The following is a 20379-nucleotide window of genomic DNA, read 5'->3' as shown; positions in this document are numbered from 1 at the left end:
AACCTTATGTGCAGTTGACGGACTTTGAGCGAGGGCGTATAGTGGGCATGCGGGAGGCCGGGTGGACGTACCGCCGAATTGCTCAACACGTGGGGCGTGAGGTCTCCACAGTACATCGATGTTGTCGCCAGTGGTCGGCGGAAGGTGCACGTGCCCGTCGACCTGGGACCGGACCGCAGCGACGCACGGATGTACGCCAAGATCGTAGGATCCTACGCAGTGCCGTAGGGGACCACACCGCCACTTCCCAGCAAATTAGGGACACTGTTGCTCCTGGGGTATCGGCGAGGACCATTCGCAACCGTCTCCATGAAGCTGGGCTACGGTCCCGCACACCGTTAGGCCGTCTTCCGCTCACGCCCCAACATCGTGCAGCCCGCCTCCAGCGGTGTCGCGACAGGCGTGAATGGAGGGACGAATGGAGATGTGTCGTCTTCAGCGATGAGAGTCGCTTCTGCCTTGGTGCCAATGATGGTCGTATGCGTGTTTGGCGCCGTGTAGGTGAGTGCCACAATCAGGACTGCATATGACCGAGGCACACAGGGCCAACACCTGGCATCATGGTGTGGGGAGCGATCTCCTACACTGGCCGTACACCTCTGGTGATCGTCGAGGGGACACTGAATAGTGCACGGTACATCCAAACCGTCATCGAACCCATCGTTCTACCATTCCTAGACCGGCAAGGGAACTTGCTGTTCCAACAGGACAATGCACGTCCGCATGTATCCCGTGTGACCCAACGTGCTCTAGAAGGTGTAAGTCAACTACCTTGGCCAGCAAGATCTCCGGATCTGTCCCCCATTGAGCATGTTTGTGACTGGATAAAGCGTCGTCTCACGCGGTCTGCACGTCCAGCACGAACGCTGGTCCAACTGAGGCCCTAGGTGGAAATGGCATGGCAAGCCGTTCCACAGGACTACATCCAGCATCTCTACGATCGTCTCCATGGGAGAATAGCAGCCTGCATTGCTGCGAAAGGTGGATATACACTGTACTAGTGCCGACATTGTGCATGCTCTGTTGCCTGTGTCTATGTGCCTGTGGTTCTGTCAGTGTGATCATGTGATGTATCTGACCCCAGGAATGTGTCAATAAAGTTTCCCCTTCCTGGGGCAATGAATTCACGGTGTTCTTATTTCAATTTCCAGGAGTGTACTTTAATTAGGTTTGTTACATAATGAGTTGGAGATGACGTCCTTCTAGCTGGATACAAATGTGGCTCCTCTCCTGAAAGTTACGCAGTGCTCTCTCTAACATTTCATTTAGCACGGCTTCAATTCCCTGACGAATGGAATTCTTCAGACCATTGATTGTGTGAGGTTTGTTCAAGTAGACTTGTGATTTTAAATATCCCCACAAAAAGAAGCCACATATCGACAAATCGTATGAGCGATGGGGCCAGAAAACATCACCATATCCCGAAATAACATGTCCTGGGAACATTTGTTGAACCATTTCCATGGATGCTCTTGCCATGTGAGCTGTGTCACCATCCTGCTGAAACCATATTTCTCTCAGTTCACTTGATGCCTTTGAAGTTCTAGTCAAGGAAAGTTGTTTAACATTCTAACATAGAACACTGATGTCACAGTAACTGCAGTTCCCTCCTCTTCAAAAACATAGGGTCCACCAATCCCCATCTTTGAAATGCAGCACCACAATGTTACTTTTAAATTGTGGAGAGGTCTTTGGTGTAATTAATGTGGGTTCTCCAGCACCCAATACTGACAATTTTGAACATTGACATAAACATCTACATGAAAATGTGCTTCATCACTCATGAAAACTGTAGCATCTGCATCTTCCATAAAAATTTCGTCCATTACACAACAAAACTCTCTGCACTGAACAAAATCCTCTTCACTAAGCTGCTGGATGATCATTATCTTGTATCCTGTCATCTAGCCAATCGTTTCGGACTAGCAAGAACTGCTGTTCTCAATCGGTCTACATTTTCTGGAGTATGAACTGAACAGGAAGACCAGGTGGTTTCTTTTTCAACACTGATCCAGTGCTTCTAAATGATGCAACCCATCAGAGTATAGTATTTCAATCAGGCATTGCACATCGACAGTCCAACTCTAAAATTTTGACGGAAAACACATTGCACTGTGACTAGGGAATCATTGTTTCTAAAGTACTGCTCGACAACGAACATACAATGCTCTATGCTCCAATGCTCCATAGCGACTGAAACTACATTGTATGGGCAGTCTGGCAACATTCTTTCAAGGTCAATACCCCCTCTCGTTGCCGTTTACTAGTGGTTCAAAAAACATGTTTTCCTCTGCTCCACCCTGTACATTTAGAAGATTTCAGTTGGATACTTAGATTTCCCAGAAGTAGTATGGCAGTTTATTGAGTAAAAATCAGGAACTTCAAGCCTCTTTAAAAACATAATATGATAGTAGTTATAACTGCTAATGTAAACAATATCTCAGAGAAGACAACAACAAACCTTGCAAAACAGGTATATTAGTGAGAAATTTTGGAAGAGAAGGCTGTCAGTACCATCACTATGTAACTTTAGTTCTTTCTTTTCATTCTGTTCCCTTTCATTTCCATGTAAATATTTCTGTATAGCAATAGTATTTAATATACCCATAAAGGAATGACTTTTGTTCCAGGAAAGGATGCATGTGGATTGCGAGGACCACGTCATGCACGCCATCGGTGGGATAAGGTTGGAGAATGGGATAAAGTGGTTCTGAAGAAGAAAGAGCAAGACATTCCAAGTACACATTCCAATAAAGCTCACTCCATGAAACAAGAGGCTGAAAAGTTCCTTGCTGCTTTCAACCTGCGGAATGATATTGATTATGGAGACGTGTCTGAATATTCGAAAAATGTGAATAACTCGAAAGAGGAAAACTATGAACAGGTTAGCAGAAATAATATTAACTATATTGGATAATCATAATTCCTACACATAAAGTTATAAAATGTGGAATAGATGATCAGTTGCTTTCAAAATGAAAAATAATTTTCCATTCACTGACAGTTAGTAAACAATTTCATTAAGACTGCTATTATGATTTTATACCTTGTTCAAATTATCAGTTCATTCTGCATGAATTTTTCTGCAGAATAGTAGCATCCATGCAGAATGGTAGCATTCCTTCATCAACGTCCCTAAAACCTCCTTTTTAGATAATGTAGCTTCGTGTGAGTATGTTCTAGCTTACGAATTTTGTATATTTTCATCCCTTTGATTTTTATCAAATAATTGTAGTATCTATATAAAATTACATTATATGAACACATCATTATAGTTGGTGTGTGGGAGCATATAATTAGCTTTTTTTCCTGTGTTGAAAGTGTAGTCAAAATGATTTTTATCAAACAATTGTAGTATTTATGTAAAATTGCAATGTTATTAAATTTATAGGAAGGGGTCAATTAGGAGAAAGAAGTCTGTTTTTGCTGTGTACATCCCATTAAAGAATATTATTTTGAAATGCATTTACATGAACTGTCCTTTGAGTGGCTAGTATACAGAAGAGCAAGGTGCAGTGCTCACTTGATTGTATATGGAATGGTTGGTGTGGATAAAAATGTTGAAACAGGTAGTAGAATTGGCACAGTTAAACTCACCACTCACTGCAGGCTCTCTACATTGCTGCACTTTAACTGCCAATATAAACAGTGCCACAAAATTTAATCCTGAAAGGAAAATCTGGCACTCATTCAATCTAAGAATAATTATGTAGACCAGTGTATACCTAAATTGGTGTCTTTTATTATGTAGTCCATAAATATTGAGACAATGTTTGAACAATCCGGATGACAATCTCCATGCCCAAGTTTTCACACACAACCGTGAATTGATACAGAGTCCTTAACATCTCATTCCTTTGTAAGACAATGGATAATGAACAAATGACTGGTAGAAGAGAGAACAATAAGCATTGAGCGCAAAAAATCACTAACGCGCAGTCAATAGGAACTCTGGAGAACAGAAATCTTGTAACACAACATTAATATACTATAACATGTATCTAACAATTTGAGCTTTCCTGCAGAAATATACCTTACCTAATAACAGACTGAAAATAATTATGATACACTACTTTTTACTTTTGATGTCACAAATATTTGCTAATATTTGCAAAGAAAATGCAGACCAGTAATTTGTTTGCCATGAATTCAGCATGTGTATTTTAACTGAAATTTCTGTCCCAATTTAAACCAAGAAATTTGATCACATGAACTTCTTCCATAATTTGAGTATTATGATCTATTTTAATCTTCTCGCTTTATTAATGTGCGGTTTTGAACAGTACCAGTTGGGTTTTTATAATATGGGTGGATCACCTCCAAACCAAACTGAAAGAGAATTTATATTTACTGATAATTCATTGAGATGATACAGGAACATGACCTACTATGGGACCTCCAGGCACAACAACTGCATTTGAAGAAGCGAGTATTCTTAGTCTTGTCTTTGTGTTGAGCTGGTGTGATGTGATCCACTGCAGAATACCGCTCTTAATCCCACATATTTGTAATTGTTGACAAACAATGCACGATTTACTGAGTTGAAGGCCTCAGTAATATCACAAAAGATACTTGCAACATTAATCCTTTGATGTAACACTATGCTACTCTTTTCGACAAAGATGTTTACTGCATCTGCAGTACTTTTTCTGCATTCGAACCCAATTAGTTTACTTACAATATTCTCATATTGTACCACAAAAATTCTTGATCTAGATTCCAGCTACTTTCACCTGCATTTTTGATGGGGTTTGAAAAACAAAAATAAGTCAGTAGTTTCTCATGTCTCACCTTGACCTTTTCTTGAGCAAAAGTTTAACTTCTGTATACTTCAACATTTTGGGAAAGCAGCTCTATTCAAAAGTTTGTCAATTATTAGAGTCAGAAGAGGTGCTACTATGAGATATACTGCTTTAATTACTTCAGTGTGTATCCCAACTCAGCTGGCAGAAATATCTAATCACAATTTTTCTGAATATTGTATTGAAACTTTGGAAAACATTCTGAACATTCTAAAACTGTCATTTTGTAAATGTAATTTCTTCAATTTGAGTACTTATCATGCCTAAAAACTAAATTTGATAAGAAGCTGCCAAAACATGTTGTATTTCAAACACTTAATATGTATGTATGTTTCCTTAATGTAGGCTACTTTTATCTTTTTATTTTACTGATATGAATATGAATGGCAACTTCTTATTCAGTTACATTTATTTATTTATTTGTCCATATAAATCTCTTTCTCAGCACATATATTGTACACAGGATATTGAACAGAAAACCTTTTTAGCTATTGGTTTTTCAAACTTCAAACATACAGTATTTAAATTTTTATAACAAACTGGATCTAGACAGTTAATAATTACAATTTTTTTGAAATACCGTATAATTATAACTTATTATGAAATGACATTCTCATTATCATTAAATATAGGATATTCAATGAGTTATCCCAAAGTCTTGTTATTCCTATACCAATAATGTCAGGTCCACTCCCTGTTCCTCCCTCTCCTTGCTCACTACACCCGACACAACCTCTCGCACATGTCTACCTGCAGTACTGCATGTCTACCACAGTGCATTCAGTTGGCGCAATATAGCCATGCAGATGATGTTTGTTTGTTTGTATGTGTGTGTGTGTGTGAGAGAGAGAGAGAGAGAGAGACAGAGAGAGAGAGAGAGAGAGAGAGAGAGAGAGAGAGAGAGAGAGAGAGAGTACGTGCAATTTAGCTCAAGAACAGAGTCATGTGATAGCTAGCAAAGTTTTCAGCTTTGTCTGTGTACCTATCAATGTCTCAACACCTCTACTATTTGGTGACTTGCTGCCTTTACTCCTAAATTATTTATCTTGTAACCAGAACTTCAATACCATAGTTACATAATGTAACCTAATGAACTTTTAATTAGTGCCAAAACTATAAAAGTATGATAGTGTTACTAGCAACTACTTTGTTAATATTTATTCATTTATTTATTTTGGACCCAAGAATATTGTATTGTACAGTGAACAATATTAAAAACAAAGATTCCAAGACTTACCAAGCGGGAAAGCGCTGTGTATTGTACAGTGAACAATATTAAAAACAAAGATTCCAAGACTTACCAAGCGGGAAAGCGCTGTTAGATAGGCACAATGAATAAAACACACAAACACACACACAGAATTTCGAGCTTTCGCAACCGGCGGCTGCTTTGTCAGGAAAGAGGAAAGGAAAAGGAAAGATGAAAGGATGTGGGTTTTAAGGGAGAGGGTAAGGAGTCATTCCAATCCCGGGAGCGGAAAGACTTACCTTAGGGGGAAAAAAGGATAGGTATATACTCGCACACACACACATATCCATCCGCACATACACAGACACACGCAGACATTTGTAAAGGCAAAGAGTTTGGGCAGAGATGTCAGTCAAGGCGGAAGTTTGGAGGCAAAGATTATGTTGAATGACAGGTGAGGTATGAGTGGCGGCAACTTGAAATTAGCGGAGATTAAGGCCTGGTGGATAACGAGAAGAGAGGATATATTGAAGAGCAAGTTCCCATCTCCGGAGTTCGGATAGGTTGGTGTTGGTGGGAAGTATCCAGATAACCCGGATGGTGTAACACTGTGCCAAGATGTGCTGGCCGTGCATCAAGGCATGTTTAGCCACAGGGTGATCCTCATTACCAACAAACACTGTCTGCCTGTGTCCATTCATGCGAATGGACAGTTTGTTGCTGGTCATTCCCACATAGAAAGCGTCACAGTGTAGACAGGTCAGTTGGTAAATCACATGGGTGCTTTCACATGTGGCTCTTCCTTTGATCGTGTACACCTTCCGGGTTACAGGACTGGAGTAGGTGGTGGTGGGAGGGTGCATAGGACAGGTTTTACACCGGGGGCGGTTACAAGGGTAGGAACCAGAGGGTAGGGAAGGTGTTTGGGGATTTCATAGGGATGAACCCAGAGGTTACAAAGGTTAGGTGGACGGCAGAAAGACACTCTTGGTGGAGTGGGGAGGATTTCATGAAGGATGGATCTCATTTCGGGGCAGGATTTTAGGAAGTCGTATCCCTGCTGGAGAGCCACATTCAGAGTCTGATCCAGTCCCGGGAAGTATATATATGACAAGTCATGTGCATTGAAATACAAAAATGTAGCATAAAAATATTTTAATATACTATGTTGTTGTGGTCTTCCGTCCTGAGACTGGTTTGATGCAGCTCTCCACGCTACTCTATCCTGTGCAAGCTTCTTCATCTCCCAGTACCTACTGCAACCTACATCCTTCTGTATCTATTTAGTGTATTCATCTCTTGGTCTCCCTCTACGATTTTTACCCTCCACACTGCCCTCCAATACTAAATTGGTGATCCCTTGATGCCTCAGAACATGTCCTACCAACCGATCCCTTCTTCTAGTCAAGTTGTGCCACAAACTTCTCTTCTCCCCAATCCTATTCAATACCTCCTCATTAGTTATATGATCTACCCACCTAATCTTCAGCATTCTTCTTTAGCTCACATTTCAAAAGCTTCTATTCTCTTCTTGTCCAAACTAGTTATTGTCCATGTTTCATTTCCATACATGGCTACACTCCATACAAATACTTTCAGAAATGACTTCCTGACACTTAAATCTATATTTGATATTAACAAATTTCTCTTCTTCAGAAACGCTTTCCTTGCCATTGCCAGTCTACATTTGATATCCTCTCAACTTCGACCATCATCATTTATTTTGCTCCCCAAATAGCAGAACTCCTTTACTACTTTAAGTGTCTCATTTCCTAATCTAATTCCTTCAGCATCACCCAACTTAATTCGACTACATTCCACTATCCTTGTTTTGCTTTTGTTGATGTTCATCTTATATCCTCCTCTCAAGACACTGTCAATTCCATTCAACTGCTCTTCCAAGTCCTTTGCTGTCTCTGACAGAATAACAATGTCATCAGCGAACCTCAAAGTTTTTATTTCTTCTCCATGGATTTTAATACCTACTTCAAATTTTTTCTTTTGTTTCCTTCACTGCTTGCTCAATATACAGATTGAATAACGTCTGGGGAGAGGCTACAACCCTGTCTCACTCCCTTCCCCACCACTGCTTCCCTTTCATGCCCCTCAACTCTTATAACTGTCATCTGGTTCCTGTACAAATTGTAAATAGCCTTTCGCTCCCTAATACACTATAAGGAGCAGTTACATTAAAACTGAATGTCCACCACAGTGGGGCCATGGAATGGTTACATTCAAAATTAATCACCAAACATTTTAAGACATTTATACCACTGGGAGTTGAGATGACCAATTTATGTTTGGTAGAATGCAGTTGGCTGCTGACTGATCCACAACCACACCTACTATTGTACTATCTCATCCAACACAAACTGACATCCACAAGTGTTTCTATAGGTCACTGGTGAAAGATCCAAGCTGTATGGAGAATGCTGCAGTATTTCCCATCCAAACAGCTGTAGCATAGCTTTTTTGTGACTGGTGGACACTGGCATTATTGTGCAACAAAATGATCATCCTGTCAGACAATATTCCTGGACAATTTGACTTTATGACACCGCACACTTTCTAAACTGTGTCTTCATACTGCTGTGCATTGGTTGACAAGCACATACCCCTTGCAGTTGAAGATGGTAAACATGACCTTACCAAACCTGTGTAAACTGCTTTGGATGTCTTTCGCAGAGGAGATGTGAAATGTTTTCATTGTTGGCTTTACTTTTTGGCTTGGTCTGTCAAAATGCTGTTGGACGGAATTGTCCTATTGCATGATAATGCCCACCTCACACTGTCATTCGGATGAAGGCTATGCTTCAGTGATTTGGTTTGGTCCCTACAGCCTGAATCTTTCACAATGTGATTTTCACATCTTTGGCAACCTGAAGAAAGACTTGTGTGGACCTCAGTTTCAGTCAAATGTAGAAGTGCAAGAGTGGGTGCAATTGTGGATCTATCAGTGGTGGCTGACCGCATTCTGTGAAACAGGAATTGAACATCTCATCTCCCAGAGGGATAAATGTCTTAAAGCGTGTTGTGATTACTTTTGAATGGAACTGCTCCATGGTCCCATTGTGGCATGTGTTCAGTTTTCGTCTGACTTCCCTTCATATAATAAACTACAATAATACAATTATATAGCACGGCTTAACGAAAATTATGTAACTTCTGTGTCAGACTTATACAGTACAATTTAGTAACACTGTAACATTCAAAGTGATAAAAATTATAATACTAACAATAACTACAATAAAAGTTCAACTGCTGCTAATGCAAATTGGTCTTTAGATATTCATTAACTGCATAAAAACTGTGTACATACAATATTTTTAACTTTATTCCTAGATGAGATGTATTATTGTTTTCATGAACGGGGTGGGGAGGATGATTTACTGCCTATATTTCTCACAGCAAATGGACTCCTGGCCATTATTTGGTTCACAAAATGTTAGCACTAAAACATGTATTATAATTGTTAACAGGCACGTTGACCTCACAGGTCCTTGTTAACAAAGGTTACTGCCTCTAATGTTGCTAATGCAAAATAACCTGTCTTTAGTGTTGTGATATCACAGGACTTCCTAAAAATTTGAAATGCATCGCACAGACTGCTCAATCTTTTGAGTAGCATTCCTCTCATAATATTCTGTTGTAAGTTACTGCCCATTCACATCCCAACAAATTTTTATTTCTTAACCTGTTCTATTGCTTCATGTTTAGATGAGATTCATACAGATAGGGTGATTTTCGAAGGCCCTGAATAGGTTGTGTGCAGCTTTACTTTTATTTTACAATAATCTATTGTTATACAACCAGGAAATTAATTTGTTTATAGAGTCAATAGAATTATCCATCAATACACCATCATTTGGATGGGTTGTGAAATGCTACCACAATTCTAAGTCAGCAACGATGATGCAACTGTGAACATTAATGCCCCACACACTTTCATTTGGCAGCAACAAAATTAAGGGACCAATATAAGTGTAGAAAATTGTCTATTTTATGGGTATATATATCTCCTATTGGTGATATGTATATCTTTTTGTATAAACTAAATCAAGTTTGTGATATGACATCCACTCCAAGGAGCAACATCATCATCAGATGTACAGACCTAAATACATATACATATACTGAATTTTGGTGTTACCTCTGACTTATTCTTAAGCATCAGTCCAAGTTTCAATTTAGTGTCAATGGTTAACAAAGCAACAAGAATAACAAACCAATTTAGAGCAACTACTGGTCATGTGTTAGCAGATTTAGACAAAGAAATCTGTAGGGTGGGTTTAGTAAATCTAGAATTATCTGACTGCTTCTGTCAAATTGCAGAGTATAAAGTGGCTATATAAAAACAAAGAAAATGCACACCTACAGATGAACATTTTCTAATCCAAAAAGGCGTAAGTTTGTCAAATAAACAATAGACCAAACATGTGAAGTAATACACACAGAGGTATATGCAAATGAAAACTTCAAAAATTTAATGATACTATTCAAACTAAAATTTTAAGAAACTTTTCATAAAGTATTACATCCTCTAAGAACAGTCAAACAAACAAAACAGTGACAAAAGATATCAATAAACCATCCCAAACACTGAAGTACCTGAGCTCCATTAAAAACAGACAAACTAATCCATCTTTCTCACACTTTTGTAAACAATCTAAGGAAACATACAGGAAAGTGTTCCTTGCAGCAAAGAGTTCTCATAATTCCAAACTGATACTCACTGCTGAATAGGAAAATAAAGCACTATGGAAGGTTGTAAAGCACGAAATACGTAGCATAAAGATGAATCGATCAAACTTAAAAATCAAAGACAAAAGGACACTAATAAAAAATCCAAAGATTTGGCAAACTATATAAATAACTACTTTAAACAATGCAAAGTCCAGGATGGAGTAATACACTATGATAAAGGATAAACTGCTACTCACCACACAGAGGAGGTGTTGAGTTGCAGACAGGCATATTGAAAAAGACTGCTAAAGTATTTGAGCTTTTGTACTTGGTCTGCATCAGACAGTGACAGCTCACCCCGGTGCCTGGAGATAGTAGCCATGCATGAGTGAGTTCTACTTCAGAAGAACGAACTTGTTCGACAGTTCAAACATTTTATCAGTCTGTTTCATTATGTTAATGTATGATGATGAGTAACTATCAGAGCAAAATTACAGGAAAAATTTCAAACAACCCCTTATCTCAAAAACCTAAATAAATGTGTATTACCACCTGCAGTAAAGGGGGAAGTTTATAAAGCAGTTTTCAAATTCAAAAACAAAATTTCTGTACGTTTGGGTGAAATACCATTTTGCCTGATTGACTGTAGAGAGAATCTAATATCCCCCATTAGCTGACATCATGAATCAATCATTCAAACAGGGCTGCTTTCCTGGCTCTTTCCAAAGACCAGTTCTGCTTCCATTCAGGGAAAGACACTGAATTGGCAACAATATACCTCACAAGACATGTCCTAGAAGCATTGGATAAAGGAAAGTATGAGGCACATATATTTCTTGGTCTAACAAAGCATTTGGTGTGATAGATCACAAAATACTGTTCAATAGACTAGATGAACCAGAAATAAGGAATGTGATGAACAAGTGGTTCCAGGTCATCTAGAAAATAGAATACAAATGAGTGAAAAATACATATATCAAATAGCTCTAACTATACTGAAAAACATGTTTCTAATCCAAAATTCACAAATCAGATGTACCACAGGCTAGTGTGCTAGGTCTAATACCATTCTTAATTTACATTGATCTCCCCCAAAATATCAAACATGGGCAAACAATACTGTTTGCAAATGACCAGCATACTGATCACTGACTAGTCACCAGAAGTACTAAGAGTCAAAGCTAATGGAACACTTCACCATGTATGTAAGTAGGCAACAAACAATGAAGTCACCACAAAAACCATCTTACAATAACCTTAAAGTAAATAATGAATACAATCAAAGTGTGAAACATAAAAAACTTCTTGGAATGCATGTTGACTTTCAAAATGGGAAGAGCATGTAAAAATATTCAGTAACAGAGTCTACACTATAAGGAAAAGGCAAACTGCTATTCACCATAAAGATGACACATTGAGTTGCAGACAGGCACAATAGAAAGAGAATTGTGCATTTCGCTTTTGGCTGAAGCTTTCTCCAGAATAATAACATACATGCTTTCATTCACATAAGCAGGCACACCTCATGCACATGAACTGCCATCTGTGGTAACTGTCACATAGACTGGAAGCAACAATCTGGAGGGATGAGAAAGAGGAAGGGATAGCAGGGAATGGGTGGGGAGAGAAGACTACTGTCTGGTAGAGCACGTAGGGACTAGACTGCCAACAGTGGAGCAGGGAGGATTGTTATGGGAGGAGGGAAATGTAGTGAAAAAGGAGAGGAGCCAGTAAGGTGCATTGGCAAAGGGCAGTGAACAAAGTGCATGAGGGGACAAAAATAGGAAGGAAATGAAAGGGCAGAGGAGGCGAAAACTGTTGGCTGGAGGGTGTGAGACCATTATGTTACCCTAGGCCAAGGCTGGGATAATATTGACAGCAGAGAATGTCTTACAAGGCTAATTCACATCTGTGCAGTTTGGAAAAGCTGGTTGTGGAGGGGAGGATCCAGATGGTCTGGGTTGTAAAGTAACCATTGAAATCAAACATGTAATGTTCACCTGCGTGTTGTGCCACAGGATGGTCTACCTTGGTGGACAGCTGGTTGGTTGTCATACCAATACAAAAAGCTGTGCAATGCTTGCAGCAGAGCTGGTTTATGACATGGTTGCTTTCACAAGTGGCCTGCCTCTGATGAGGTAGTATAAGTCTGTGACAGGACTGGAATGGGAAGTACTGGGTAGGAAGATTGGTCAGGTCTTGCACCTAGGTCTCTCACAGGGAACCCTGATGAATAATGTGGTTCATTTGTTCTAGTCTGGGGGTGGTATTGGGTGACAAAGGGGGAACTCCTTTGAAGCTGGTTCTTGGAAATGGTGGGAAGATGGGGGGTGTGTGGGGAAATGGCACAGGAGATCTGTTTGCAGATTAGGTCAAGGGCTTAGTACCTGTCAGTGAAGGCCTTTGTGAGACCAGCAAATGGTGTGCTTGTCACTGCAGGTATGCCATCCCCAGGTGGGCAGGCTGTATGGGAGGGACTTTTTGAAGTTGAAGGGATGACAACTGTGAAAATTCAGGTACTGTTGGTGGTTGGTGAGTTTAATGTGGACAAAGATGTGGATGGAGCCATCATAGAGGAGGACGCTGATGTTCAAGAATGTGGCATGCTAGGTGGGGGGGCACCAAATGAAGCAGATGGGACAGAAGATGAGATTGTGGAGAAATAAGGATAGGATGCCTTGGCACTGAGTCCAGATCATGAAGATATCATCAATGTACCTGAAACAGACTAGGAATTTGTCGTTTTGGGATGCTAGTAATGTCTCCCTTAAATGGTCCATAAACAGGCTAGCATATGAGGGTGTCATCTGTTTGCCCATGGCTGTGCCACAGATTTGTTTGTATACCTTCCCTTCAAAGGAGAAGTAGCTGTGATTTAGGATAAAGTTAGTAAGGCATATTAGAATTGAGGTAGTGGGTTGGAGTCTAAAAGGTAGTGTTCAGTACGGGTAAGATCATGGGCACGTGGGGTGTTGGAGTCAACAGTGACGAATAGGGATCCAGGAGATAAAGGAGTTGGGTAGTGGAGAATTGGTGAAGGAAGTGGTTGGTATCTTTGATGTGGGAGGCTAGATTATGGGCAGATGGTTGCAAGTGCTGGTCAACGAGAACTGACAGTCTTTCAGTGGGAGTACTATAACCAGCTGCAATTGGGTATCCAGGATTATTGGGTTTGTGTATTTTGGGGAGCATGTAGAAGGTGGGTGTGCAGGGTTTCATAGGGATCAGGAGGGATATGGATTCAGAGGAGGGATTGGTGACAAAAAAGTGTTCCCATTGCAGGGGTTGGAAGAAGGAGAGCAGGTCTTTGACAGGTCCAACATGGTTAAATTTGGGTGTAAGGCCTAAGGTAACAGAGTCTGTAGAGCATGCTATGCCCTCTGATTTCTTACATCATTCTGAGATATTTAATATATCAGATCTTTACATTTTGCTTATATTCATTCTGTCACGAGTAATCACAAAAATTTTTGGGGAGTGAGTAGGAAAAATATCCAAACTATATTCAGGTAATAGAAAAGAGCAATATGTATAATAATCAAGAGTGTAAGTATGGTTCACTACCTTAAACTTCTTAAAGTGCTGGACATTTTACCTGTCCCTTGTGAATATATTTTTCAGAGTGTCACATATGAAAAATATTGAATACCATGTTCAGAATTGTTTACTACAGGATTATGAAACTAGAAACAATTATAATTTGCATCTGGACAGAAAAATTGAAGTTAAAAAAACTCAGCAAAGTATACTTTGCAATTCCATCAAATTATATAATATTACCACGCCCTATAAAACACATTGATATGATCTGCTCTTCCAAAGCAAAACTAAAAAATTATTTACAAATTAAAAGTTTTAATGCAGTAATTGAGTATATGAATTAAAAATTTCACTTAATTGCAAAAGTTCTGTATTATAATATACAAGACTAAAAAACAAATGTAATTACAGATTAAAAGAAAATTCATTGTCCATTATTGTGTAAGAAACTAACTGTGTGCTGTTAATTTGTCTATGACTTGAATGATGAAATCCACATGGTGTAAATTGTTTCATGGATTGAGAAAGAAATAAAATCAAGTTTATAATGAGGATACACAATGTAAAATGTTTCTTCCACATCATGCAATTTTCAAAAATAACAGTGGATGTATGCAAGACTTACACAGTTTGCATGTCAGTAGTAGAAGCAAGCCTGCACATTTCCAGCATAGACATACAATGTTGGTGGAATTTGCGGTAGTGTTGGCTTTGAGCTCTACAGCTAACTATAAACTTTCATTAATCTTTTCATGCTTTGCAGGTGCCATCTAATATTAATGCTGCAGTGAGAGGACATCAGGACAGCAGGTTCAGATTCATCATTCCAGTCGAGATAAACATCAATGAGCAACACGGAGGGATTTTTCAACAGAATATTTTCAATATTGCCATACAGCTTTGGAAACCAGATGGTACAGATGATAAAGGAACAGGGTTGCAACCCAAACAAAAAGACTCCCAAAGCACAGGAAACACTAATTTGGATTTAATTGCAGAAAATGGGCCTAACAAAAATGCAACCAGGACGAGCATTACAGAAGTTGCTGATAAGCACAGCCTGGGGAAGCTTGGTACAATTTCTGACAGCACAAGTGAGCACCCAGTTAAGAAACTTGACTCAACAGATGGATCAATTAGACAGTCTGATGTTCAGCCTCCAAAAGAAGAGCTGGTAGAGTTTCTCATTGCCATATAAAGAAAATTTAAAATATTATAAGCTCTATATTTTTACATTACTTTTAATGTCATGTAAATCTGTTGTCAACAAATACATCTGACAATCAACATAATTATAAAATATGCTACAGTAGTGTGAAATCAAACAATGGGAGCTCCTTGTTGGAATATCTATAATATAAGGCAAAGATAGATTGCTACTCACCATAAATGTGACACACTGACTTGCAGACAGGCACAATAAAAAGAAAAAAAATACACATTAGCTTTCAAGCAAAGCCTTCTTCAGAAGAGGAAAAACACACACACACACACACACACACACACACACACACACACACACACACACACACACACACATATATATATATATATATATATATATATATATATATATGCGCTTGTGTCTGGGTATGTGCGGATGGATATGTGTGTGTGTGTGTGTGTGTGTGTGTGTGTGTGTGTGTATGTGAGCGAGATCTCCCATCTACTCAATCTCCCACTTCCAGCTCCACTCCCCCCAACACCTCAAAATTCCTGTCAACACAATCTGGAACCACAACACCCCAATTCAGTAGTTAACCTTTCCTCCAAACCCCTCTCCCAATCCGAAACCTCTGTCCTATCCAAAGGCCTCACCTTCAGCCCCACTCCCAGGTTCAACCAAACAGCCCTTGTCAAGGATTTACTGTCCTACACTCGTAGTCTCTGCTGGAAATATCACTTTGCCACGATGAAAAACAATCCTGATCCCACTCCTAATGATCCAGCTCCCCAAGACACTATCCAAATTGAACCCTGCCTGCAACAGTTCCGTCCTCCATCACAGCGGGACCCACCTCCTCTTCCTCAAAATCACCCTCTCCAAACCTTCCAGGAATTTCTCACTTCCAGCCTTGCCTCTCAATCTTTCTTGAAAAACCTTAATCCTACTCCCAACATCACCACAGCCGAATCCCAGGCTATCCGTGATCTGAAAGCTGACCGATCCATCATCATTCTTCCGGCTGACAAGGGTTCCACAACCGTGGTACTTGATCGTTGGGAGTATGTGGCTGAGGGACTGCGTCAGCTTTCAGACAACTCTACATACAAAGTTTGCCGAGGTAATCCCATTCCTGATGTCCAGGCGGAGCTTCAAGGAATCCTCAGAACCTTAGGCCACCTACAAAACCTTTCACCTGACTCCATCAAACTCCTCACCCCACCGACACCTCGCACTCCTACCTTCTACCTACTTCCTAAAATTCACAAATCCAAACATCCTGGCCGCCCCATTGTAGCTGGTTACCAAGCCCCCACAGAACGTATCTCTGCCTACGTAGATCAACACCTTCAACCCATTACATGCAGTCTCCCATCCTTCATCAAAGACACCAACCACTTTCTCGAACGCCTGGAATCCGTACCCAGTCTGTTACCCCCAGAAACCATCCTTGTAACCCTTGATGCCACTTCCCTATACACAAATATCCCGCACGTCCAGGGCCTCGCTGCAATGGAGCACTTCCTTTCACACCGATCACCTGCCACCCTACCTAAAACCTCTTTCCTCGTCACCTTAGCCAGCTTCATCCTGACCCACAACTTCTTCACTTTTGAAGGCCAGACATACCAGCAATTAAAGGGAACAGCCATGGGTACCAGGATGGCCCCCTCGTATGCCAACCTATTTATGGGTCGCTTAGAGGAAGCCTTCTTGGTTACCCAAGCCTGCCAACCCAAAGTTTGGTACAGATTTATTGATGACATCTTCATGATCTGGACTCACAGTGAAGAACAACTCCAGAATTTCCTCTCCAACCTCAACTCCTTTGGTTCCATCAGATTCACCTGGTCCTACTCCAAATCCCATGCCACTTTCCTAGACGTTGACCTCCATCTGTCCAATGGCCAGCTGCACACATCCGTCCACATCAAACCCACCAACAAGCAACAGTACCTCCATTTTGACAGCTGCCACCCATTCCATATCAAACGGTCCCTTCCCTACAGCCTAGGCCTTCGTGGCAAACGAATCTGCTCCAGTCCTGAATCCCTCGACCATTACACCAACAACCTGAAAACAGCTTTCGCATCCCGCAACTACCCTCCCAAACTGGTACAGAAGCAAATAACCAGAGCCACTTCCTCATCCCCTCAAACCCAGAACCTCTCACAGAAGAACCCCAAAAGTGCCCCACTTGTAACAGAATACTTCCCGGGACTGGATCAGACCTTGAATGTGGCTCTCCAGCAGGGATACGACTTCCTAAAATCCTGCCCCGAAATGAGATCCATCCTTCATGAAATCCTCCCCACTCCACCAAGAGTGCCTTTCCGCCGTCCACCTAACCTTCGTAACCTCTTGGTTCATCCCTATGAAATCCCCAAACCACCTTCCCTACCCTCTGGCTCCTACCCTTGCAACTGCCCCCGGTGTAAAACCTGTCCTATGCACCCTCCCACCACCACCTACTCCAGTCCTGTAACCCGGAAGGGAGAGCCACATGTGAAAGCACCCACGTGATTTACCAACTGACCTGCCTGCACTGTGATGCTTTCTATGTGGGAATGACCAGCAACAAACTGTCCATTCGCATGAATGGACACAGGCAGACAGTGTTTGTTGGTAATGAGGATCACCCTGTGGCTAAACATGCCTTGATGCACGGCCAGCACATCTTGGCACAGTGTTACACCGTCAGAGTTATCTGGATACTTCCCACCAACACCAACCTATCCGAACTCCGGAGATGGGAACTCGCCCTTCAGTATATCTTCTCTTCTCGATATCCGCCAGGCCTCAACCTCTGCTAATTTCAAGTTGCCGCCACTCATACCTCACCTGTCTTTCAACAACTTCTTTGCCTCTGTACTTCCGCCTCGACTGACATCTCTGCCCTTACTCTTTGCCTTTAAATATGTCTGCTTGTGTCTGTGTATGTGCGGATGGATATGTGTGTGTGTGTGCGAGTGTACACCTGTCCTTTTTTTCCCCTAAGGGAAGTCTTTCCGCTCCCGGGATTGGAATGACTCCTTACCCTCTCCCTTAAAACCCACATCCTTTCATTTTTCCCTCTCCTTCCTTCCTTCCTGACGAAGCAACTGCCAGTTGCGAAAGCTCGTAATTCTGTGTGTGTGTTTGTGTGTTTTGTTCATGTGCCTGTCTGCCGGCGCTTTCCCGCTTGGTAAGTCTTGGAATCTTTGTTTTTAATATATATATATATATATATATATATATATATATATATATATATATATATATATATATATATTAAAAACAAAGATTCCAACACTTACCAAGTGGGAAAGCGCCATTAGATAGGCACAATAAATAAAACACACACACAGAATTACTGACTTTCGCAACCGACGGTTGCTTCTTCAGGAAAGAGGGAAGGAGAGGGAAAAACGAAAGGCTGTGGGTTTTAAGGGAGAGGGTAAGGAGTCATTCCAATCCCGGGAGCGGAAAGACTTACCTTATGCGGAAAAAAGGACAGTTGTACACTCGCACACACACACACACACACACACACACACACACACACACACACACACACACACACACACACGCACACACATGTCCATCCACACATACACAGACACAGACACAAGCAGACATTGGCCTTTACAAATGTCTGCCTGTGTCCGTGCACGTATGGATGGATATGTGCGTGTGTGCGAGTGTACACCTGTCCTTTTTTCCCCATAAGGCAAGTCTTTCCGCTACTGGGACTGGAAAAAGTCCCCACCCTTGCCCCTTAAAACCCACATCCCCTCGTCCCTCCCCCTCCCTCCCTCCTTCATGAAGAAGCAACCATCGGTTGCGAAAGCTAGAAATCCCGTGTGTATGTTTGTGTGTTATTTTATTGCGCCTGTCCACCGGCACCCTCCCGCTTGGCAAGCCTTGGAATCTTTGTTTTTAATATATTTTCCCATGTAAACAAAGATTCCAAGACCTACCAAGCGGGAAAGCGCCGGTAGACAGGCACAATAAATAAAACACACACACAGAATTTCCAGCTCTTGCAACCGACGGCTGCCTCTCCAGGAAAGAGGGAAGGAGAAGAAAAGACGAAAGGATGCGGGTTTTAAGGGAGAGGGTAAGGAGTCACTCCAATCCCGGGAGTGGGAAGACCCACCTTAGGGGGAAAAAAGAAAAAAAAAAGGACAGGTGTACACTCACACACACACACATATCCATCCGCACACACACAAACACAAGCAGACATTTGTAAATGCAAAGAGTTCGGGCAGAGATGTCAGTCAAGGAGGAAGTACAGAGGCAAAGAAGTTGTTGAAATACAGGTGAGGTATGAGCAGCGGCAACTAGTAATTAGCGGAGGTTGAGGCCTGGCGGATATCGAGAGGAGAGGATATACTGAAGGGCGAGTTCCCATCTCCGGAGTTTGGATAGGTTGGTGTTGGTGGGAAGTATCCAGATAACCTGGACGGTGTAACACTGTGCCAAGATGTGCTGGCCATGCAACAAGGCATGTTTAGCCACAGGGTGATCCTCATTACCAACAAACACTGTCTGCCTGTGTCCATTCATGTGCTTTCACACGTGGCTCTTCCTTTGATCGTGTACACCTTCCGGGTTACAGGACTGGAGTAGGTGGTGGTGGGAGGGTGCATAGGACAGGTTTTACACCGGGGGCGGTTGCAAGGGTAGGAGCACGAGGGTAGGGAAGGTGGTTTGGGGATTTCATAGGGATGAACCAAGAGATTATGAAGGTTAGGTGGATGGCAGAAAGACACTCTTGGTTGAGTGGGGAGGATTTCATGAAGGATGGATCTCATTTAGGGGCAGGATTTTAGGAAGTTGTATCCCTGCTGGAGAGCCACATTCAAAGTCTGATCCAGTCCCGGGAAGTATCCTGTCACAATTGGGGCACTTTTAGGGTTCTTCTGTGAGAGGTTCTGGGTTTGAGGGGATGAGGAAGTGGCTCTGGTTATTTGCTTCTGTACCAGGTCAGGAGGGTAGTTGCGGGATGAGAAATC

The 20379-nt window shown here is 41.4% G+C and overlaps 1 protein-coding gene across 4 annotated transcripts in view; it reads left to right on the top strand.

Moving 5' to 3' along the window:
* Window positions 1-20379, top strand: part of LOC126355792 (uncharacterized) — a 171909-nt gene that overhangs the window by 126401 nt on the left and 25129 nt on the right. For 3 of the 4 annotated variants that reach the window (XM_050006202.1, XM_050006200.1, XM_050006204.1), the window contains 2 exons: window positions 2631-2884; window positions 14978-15388. In XM_050006202.1, coding sequence (XP_049862159.1) covers window positions 2631-2884; window positions 14978-15388 — 665 coding nt within the window. The remainder of the gene's footprint in view (window positions 1-2630; window positions 2885-14977; window positions 15389-20379) is intronic. The other variant, XM_050006201.1, reaches the window with a different exon arrangement.

Source organism: Schistocerca gregaria, chromosome 3 (genome assembly GCF_023897955.1).
Source record: "Schistocerca gregaria isolate iqSchGreg1 chromosome 3, iqSchGreg1.2, whole genome shotgun sequence".
Lineage (NCBI taxonomy): Eukaryota > Metazoa > Arthropoda > Insecta > Orthoptera > Acrididae > Schistocerca > Schistocerca gregaria.
The sequence above is the reverse complement of the archived record's forward strand: the minus strand, read 5'-3'. Positions and strand labels throughout refer to the sequence as shown.